Raw genomic sequence first — 8,289 nt, 5'->3', positions numbered from 1 at the left:
CCAAAGCGCCCCCACACTGTTGTCAGTTCTTCCATAACAGCTCCTCCTCTGGTGTCACAATTCATGGGTGATAGAATGTTGATGTGCACTCCCTTAAAGGATGCAAGATGTGACAGATCTCCCAGCAGTATCTGAACCACACATTGACACTCTAACACTACTGGTTAGCAGGTCTACCCCCCCCCCCCACCTGTACCCCCTATTTCTTCTAGTACGTGAAGCATGCGCTCAAACATATCACTGGACTTCTCCCAGCATAGCAAAGGCCTGAATTAGATATAGTGCCTTGAAACACACTGTTAACAGATGCCGCTACCACAAATGCACACATTTTACATTTTAGCGAGGTGTCATCCATTTGCAGTACGCAAGGAAGTAGCTGTTACCTGTGATGTGCATTATCCATTAACCTTCTACCCCCAAATATCACTCTTGTTTTAGATGTGATCACTTTAATGTAAAGCATTTTAATGCATCATCCTGTTTTTCTCTGATAAGTAATTCATATTATTCAAAGTAAACATTCAGTCTCAGGCCTCTATGGTCTTTGCCAGCGATATGAATGCAAGGCTAATTGTTATGGTGATGTTAATGGTGAAAGTGTGTGCACTCCTAATACATATAGCCCAAATGTTAGCTCACTTGTCATGTTGTGCAGCAGGCAGCACCCAAAGTGATAAAAAAAATTGAGAAATGAAATTCATTGTGAAAGTCTCTTTATTGAGCTCTGTCTTTGAACACGTCACATTTCCACAGAATGCAACAAGATTCTTCCTAAAGCAGGAACAGTAAAAACTCACGACATGCATAATGTCACAGAAATGTCACAGCTGAGACGGGACGATAAACACAGGACATTCTTAGATCTGATACAGTGAATGTCTTAATCACAGGAGCGAAATCCTGGGTTATATTATGTAACTGAATGAGTTTCCACTGATAATTAAAGACCTGCAAATGTTGTAGAAGACCCTGAAGTAGAACACACTCAGTCACTGAGATACGAATCCATGGCGGGGAGTTCACCCCACTGAACATCTTTATAAAAGAGAACACAACATTGTGTAACTTACACCAATAGCGCCAAGACTACTTCTAAAATGAAGACTCCACATTAGGTGTAAATGTATCTCCATTTCATTCACCAACAATGAATATGACACTTTGGAAACTCCACAATACATGTGCACAGTGTCACATACATTTTTCAGAGATAACTAACATATTTCCAAAAGTACAGGAACACACTTTACCTTCACGGAAGGCAGGGCTTTTACTTATACATTTCCCATCGGAAAATACAGGTGTATCAATGCTGATATTTTAAAGACAATTATAGTTACACTTAGGAGAATACAGAATAAATGTGCACTTTCTCACATACGTAATTCAAAGATAATACACACTCCTCCACAACTACAAAAACACACTCTGCCTTCACAGAAGGCAGGGCATTTTACTCCTTCATTTTCCATTGAAAATACACATATAGCAACACTGAGATGTAATAGACAGTGGCACAGGTTGGATAACACTTAATAAATGTGCACTTCACCACATACTTTTCCCCACATTTCTGAAATTACAGAAATGCACCGGGCCTTCACAGAAGGCAGTGCTTTATATGTATTTCATTAGTTTTCACTTGTAAAGTGTGCAGTCACTGGGTGGGCTTCATGGCGCCTTGCCGTGACACATGTTTCATTTGAAACTACCACTCTCCCAGGACTGATATATAAATGACATCACGTGCACCACCCTCATTACGTGCAATAACAACTTTTAATCTGCAACCAGGGACACTGAGGTGGAAGACAGACTGAGGGACAACACGGCAGCGACCCAAGACCCTCAGCTTTCACAGACGTGTTAGGGGGCGCTGCAGGTTTGTGAGCGAATGTGCACTTCATTTAAAGGTTGCACACAGGACTCCTCCTGTTGAAGATGTCATTCAGATGTGTATGTAATTTATTCAGGATGAGTGCAATGCTACGGATTCCCAGAAGACAGCCAAGAGGGATGCCATAATATTAATTATGAACCCTGCTATTGTCGTGAAATCCACATACATTCTGAACTTATCATAAAACGTTTCTTCTAAGAACGAAGCCACATTTTGAGAATAACTCTTCATTTTGTTCTTAAACAATGAATTAAGTTATTACACACACTTTCCATCCATTAAGGATAACACATGCTTGCACGGTGCATCTTATAAGAATATAATATTCACACTCAATCCTCTGAGGGTATAACGTCCCCTCAATGTCCATCCTGTGTGTATATAATAATCATTCACTGTCCACCCTATGTCCACCCTATGAGGATATACAGTCACTCTTCACTCCGCTCCTTGGAGTGCAGTAAACTCCCCCCACACAGCAGGGCCCGCTCCAGACACGAGAATGAATATTCTCCCTCAGAGGGGACCGAGGCCTCGAAAGAAGTCCGAAGAAAAGTCCAGGCCGCGCTCCCCGCATTACCAGGGTCTCCACGGGGCTCTGGGGCTGTCCTGGGCGGGCTCTTTAGTGCTGCTGGGGCAGGACGGAGGCCGAGAAGGACACACCGCCTCTGCTGCAGCCGCGGGTCTATGGAGGGCCCGCAGCAGCTTCATCCGGGTCTCTGTGGGGGCTCCGTGGAGGGCGAGGAAGTGCAGAGAGTCCTGGAGGCACCTGGAGTAACCTTCACTGGAGGCCGCGGCTGCAGGGAGAGACGAGGGGTTAATGCTTGTACAGTCTCACACCAGGAAGTGAACAGAGGTATATTTTTGTATCAAAGCTCTCTAGAGATAGTTGCTTTCCTCTGATTGCTGCAATAGATTTACAGGTAGTGCTGACATTCTTGTGTTTAAAACACGAGTTTACTTTTGGTAAAAATGCACTAGAAATAGAGCTATTTAAAAGCCATAAGCCTGTTCGAGTACCATCCCAATGCGACTATCGGCAATATGGGCTCTGCAACCTGAGGAACTAACCCCAGCCCCCCCTCCCCAACACACACACACACGCCCCCCCCAACACACTTAGACACACACGCAAACACGTAAATGCAAAGTGCATCCACTGCGGTTTTAACCCTTCATTAGCTAGAAAAAACATCACCCACTCTACCCCTCTCACCACATGCACCTGTCTGTACCAAAACTTCACCACATAAGAAAGCAAACAGAAACTCGTGTCACGAGCTCTCACCTGGTGCCGGTGTCAGCACGCGCTGGGCCAGGTACGTCACGGCCATTTCCAGGATATCCGCTTTCTCTGCTTTGGGCGGAAGTTCATGTTCCTCAAACTCTCTCTGCAGTAACATCCTCAGCTGCTCGATGCTGCTGTTGATGCGATCTCTCCTCAGCTTCTCCACCGCTGGCTTCCTCAGCTGCAGAAGCAAAATGGGATTTGTTATTTTATCGGAACAAACCTGGAGATTTGTCTGTTAAAAGGTTACTTTTTCAAAATTGTAATAATAATGCTACTTTAGAATTAAACTAATACGATAAGATGAATTAAGCGCATACTAATATAACGTAATCAATACAAATCGCCGTTTTGTACGTAGTATTATTTCTCTATAATGAAAATATGAATATAGATCCTAAATATTATTTTCCTGGTTCTTACCTTTCTAATGTCTCTCTCCTCGCGCTCCTCTTCATATTTCCTCTCGGTGCAGAAAGGCGCCATCTTGCCCGGTGTGGGGTGAAGAGCGGGGTCTCTGCAGTGAACCCACAGTGATCGGTTTCTGAAGAGCTCGCTCCCTCCTGCCCTATTTATCCCCCTCCGCCTGCAGGGTAATGTGTGGGTCTGGGGCTGGAGAGAGGTTCCCACACTCAGCAGCCAATCAGAGAGCAGCAGGGACAATGGAAGTGTGGCCCATTACAGGGCGGGAGGGGTGGGGGACATCTGGGACCCGATACAAAGGATCAGAGTGTGGGAAAGAGCTGCCCATTAAAGTGATATTAGCTCAGACGTGTGTCAGTGCCCCGGGCATCTGTTACCAGCTAAACAGTGTGTCATAAACATTAAGTAAAAGGGGGAGGGGGGGGGGCGGGGCAGGGGAGAAGAAAGGAGGGGGTGTTGTCGTTTGTGGTAGTGCTGCAAGTCAGGAATGAGCGGGAACCATCAATCAACGCTATAACTTCTACTTTTATTCAGTGAATATACTTTTTTTTCTCCTCAGGGGACTGAACCACGGGAATGGATGTTTGCAAAACATAAATTATCACACATACTTTCTGAAAGTAACATATTTCTGTCTAAAATTATATATTCGAAGAAAAGATAGAGGTTTAACGTGCAGCATCGTTGAGTGTACAAAATAAAAAACGCGCCAAAAACACCCAGTTGTATCTCCTGCGTGGAACTGTCCAGTGCTGAACGTCACGGATTGGCTTCTGCGATGGACACCTCCAAGACTAATAACTGTACTATTGTTTGAGTGAAAAGACATATCGCACATCTAATTGCGACACTTTTGGCAGGTGAATATGGGAAAGATTGTAAAATATAGAGGAAAAAGTGCTCTCAGCTTAGGTTCCATTTTTTTTTACAGGTTTATGTATCGCGAACTCGACCCCAGTGATTTACATGAGCACCAGTTACGTTACACTTTCATTTTTGATTTCCCCAGAATCACTGGACGCCAAGGCTCGACCCTGCTTCCCCAGCTTCAAAGTCGGCTGCTCTAACCGTGTGGCCACATCCTATCAGCATTTTGTCTGCTGCTTAAAAGTACCAAATATACCGCACATTTATCAGGTCCGATAAATAACGGCTAACATGATGTTTCCCCATCCAGATCAGGAATGACGTGTGCTTGTTGCCTTCCAGTCCCATACCAAAATCCACGTGTACTGGAATATATCGGACATTATGACATGGAACATTTCAGCGGGTTTGACCTGCCGAAATTCACCCTGACAGGGGCGTAGCTTCAGGGGGTTGTTTGGGGGAGTTACACCCCCTAATAAATGTATTAGTTAATAAAAAGGTTTGGTATAGGAGCTTTTAGTCGGGTATGGCAAAATGTTTGTCCGTTTTTTTTGTTTCATCTGGGATTTTTAAATACTTAGACAAACGCTCACATACACGCACGCACTCTCTCACTCTTTCTTTCTCTGTTTTAAAGGTCTTAAAACATGGCTATTTTACAAAATATTGGGGCATATTCTCAAGAACGTGTGATAATCATCGCAAAAGTTACTTAACGCAACCTAAAACATCCGCAGTCTATCGCGGAAAAGTTTACGCCGTGTTAACCAAGTATTCACAACAAGGCGGTACCATGTTCTAAACGTTTGTTGCCCGATCGAGTTAGCACCCACAATGAATGGAACATAAATACAGGAATATTTGGAATTTTCGTTACTTTTCCCCATGCAAGGCGGAACACCTTTGTTCATCAAGCTAGTTTTTAATGGTGTCAGACGAACACTGAACTTTGAACAATAAATACTGGACAGTGTAAATATTCGTAAAAATCGAAAGTGAACATTAATATTTGGAAGTTGTATTGCCATGTTAATTTTAGCACCAGATAAGAAATTATTATTCACGTTTCATGAATGAGGCTAATGCACCATGGGAGCTGTAGTATTTAAGCATTGCGAGTACTGTAGGCAGGCTCGAGCGATCACAAGAAACACAGGTGATATTTATTTAAGGTGAGAAAAGGGAGGGCACCGGAAATGATTGTCGAGCGCGAGTTTAAATTCAGATGCAGGAAAGGGGAGGGGAAATACTTCTTGGAAAGGAGAGAGGAGGAAGGATGTTTAATGGCAGGTACGTAAAGGGCAGATTGTTGCAAACGGGATGCGCAGCGAAGAATTAAGGTAGCTTAAATTGGCGAGTGCAGGCAGGGTACGGGTGATGTGAAGAGAAGCATGGTGTTTGAACGAAGGGTAGAAAGAGGGGCGAATAACATAACGGAATGGTGTGTAACAAGGGAAGGACTTGATTGAAGAGCTATATACAGAGGATGGTGATACAAGAGGGGAACAGTATGGGGGTGAAACGTATGTTGTTATCCCAGGGAAGTTACTGTTTGATTACAACTGCGATACAACAAATGGTTAAATCTTGCCAGTGATGCTAGGGGGTCTGAGTTGTTGAAAGGAGCAGTTAACAGCAATGCGAAGTAAACGTGACAGTCACAAGGACTGGTGGTGTAATTAAAATTAATTTCATGAGTATGTCAGCATAAGATTATGTATGATGTTAGATAATGAAATAATAATACATGTCCATTGTTATTTTCAGTTACCCCTGACGAAGGGCCTCAGTTGCCCGAAATGCATTGGGTTTTTAATAAACTGCTTTTTGATGAACTTTGCGCTTGTACGTGTTCTTGGAGTGAGGTCCGGATGGGCACGTCTTGAACATGAGAAACATGGAAAATTGCATTACCTTGCATGAGGATCTAAACAGTTTCAAAATGAACGAGAGGATGAATACTGGAAGCATAAGCAGAAGTAGAAAAAGATGAAAAATGAACAATTGCAAAAGCAGTCTCGGCTGTGCCAGTAGGTTGGGGTGATAACTCGCCCCTACTAGATGTGGTAATTGTTTCAGACGTGCAGTTTGGGCTTGGCACGTCACCACTGAGCACGCATATGGCAAATCTTGAATGATAAAGAAGGAGGAATCAGAGGTGTGCAACTCGCATATGTATGAGGTACCATGAGATAGTCACCAGATAACGTGTCAAATGGCCGCTTTAAAATCAATGCCATGCCGCAAAAATGCGAACATGAACGCAAAAAAAGCTGCGATGAGGCCGAGCGCAATACAAAAAGCTGTGAAAACCAGCCACAGGCCTGCAAATCCCACACGTCTGGCGGGAAAATGCACTATAAAAGCAGAACAAGAAAAACACACCAGAAACAATCCAAAGTGCGCAGCACCATAGATGCACTCTGACCGAACACAGAGGCTAACGCGAACCCCAGAAGCCCCACAGACCACCAGCAAGGTACAACGGGGTCGGGGAAGGCGAGGGAGAAGAGGGAGAGGAAGACGGGTTGCAGTCCGCAGCAACACAAGACCAGAGTCACAGAGGTGACAGAACACTAACAGCAACTCTCCCACAATCAGACTAACTGGAATGCAGCCGGAGTGTCAAGGAGGCCAATGGATGAGGCCAAGAGGCGCTGGCATGACCTGAGACCTAAACCAGGCACAAACCCACTGCCAACAGGAAACCTCACATCCGTCATGTAGTCCCAATGTCCACTCTCCCCCCAAATTGCCAGCATCGCCCAAGCAGTCACAATGTACATTGTTACATAGTCTGCATGTAAACAAGAACAATGCGCAAACATAAATGTCAACACAATGTCAACATGCATCTCCCCTTAACATTGCAGAGGGACAAAAACACCTCCAGCCGGTCAGACCAGACAACCCATCAGTGATGCCGGAGACGACCACCACACCTCCGACACCGACGCCCTACAACAGCTCATGGACTTCTCAGGCAACCCACCCCCAGGAGCAGGGCAGCCAAACTACATAGAGAAGACCCCAGCCCCTGCACAGACTACACAACAGGAAGCACCCGCCACCACGGCTGGCTCCCAACACTTCACCGAGGCACACATTGCATTCCAAAGCCAGGTGTCAGAATGCCAAAAGGAGGTGGGCGAACAGGTGCGGCTGGGCTCAGAGCTCATGGAAGCCGAAGTAGATCACATACGTGTGTGTTCAAGTCCCATCAGGACCACCTACACCCCACAAAGGAGACCCACACCGCGACAGATACACATGCATGCACACATGTCTTGCAATGAACCACGCCCAGAGCCACAGAATCATCATTCACACCCCGACGCTGGTCCTCCGTACGACGGCCCAGTCCACTCCTCATACGCATTGAGTGGCTGACGACAAAGCTACATGTCCAAGGTCTTACCCGCTGCCTGCGGTGACATATCTGCGGCCGCTGTACACAGCACAATGTAATGTCGTAGGGCCCAGGGCCCTCATGCATACAACAAGACCACAGGGACACACGCATATATCATGTTGAACTGGCTACGGGCACGTGTGCCCGGCCCCTTTATTGGCAGGGCCACATGTACAGTGACACCTGTGCTGGATGTGTGTGGGGGAGTATAAGCCAGCTTGCACAGAGTGCTTGGTGCTGGCAACAACTTGAACAGTGGACACCAGTACAATGGAAACAGAAAACACCTGCATAACATAGTCAACTGCTGAGCAACATGGAGGGAGCCAGAGCAAGCACAGCGGTCACCCAACATTCAAACAGAAGTGTCCGTGAGTTGCAGTGCACTGAGGT

The 8,289-nt window shown here is 45.5% G+C and overlaps 1 protein-coding gene across 1 annotated transcript; it reads right to left on the bottom strand.

The window, feature by feature from the left end:
- Nucleotides 1-717: 717 nt before the first annotated feature.
- On the bottom strand, nt 718-3,765 carry LOC146867347 (transcription factor HES-5-like). Its single transcript, XM_085604330.1, has 3 exons — nt 3,615-3,765; nt 3,192-3,372; nt 718-2,700 (listed from the first exon to the last, which is right to left on the bottom strand). Exons 1-3 carry the CDS (start codon nt 3,675-3,677, stop codon nt 2,480-2,482), a joined length of 465 nt encoding a protein of 154 aa, XP_085460456.1. The 5' UTR covers nt 3,678-3,765; the 3' UTR covers nt 718-2,479.
- Between the last annotated feature and the right edge of the window lie 4,524 nt (nt 3,766-8,289).

Source organism: Triturus cristatus, chromosome 1_2 (assembly GCF_964204655.1).
Source record: "Triturus cristatus chromosome 1_2, aTriCri1.1, whole genome shotgun sequence".
In the NCBI taxonomy this organism is placed as follows: domain Eukaryota; kingdom Metazoa; phylum Chordata; class Amphibia; order Caudata; family Salamandridae; genus Triturus; species Triturus cristatus.
Note: the sequence above shows the minus strand (reverse complement) of the source record. Positions and strands in the feature narration are given on the sequence as shown.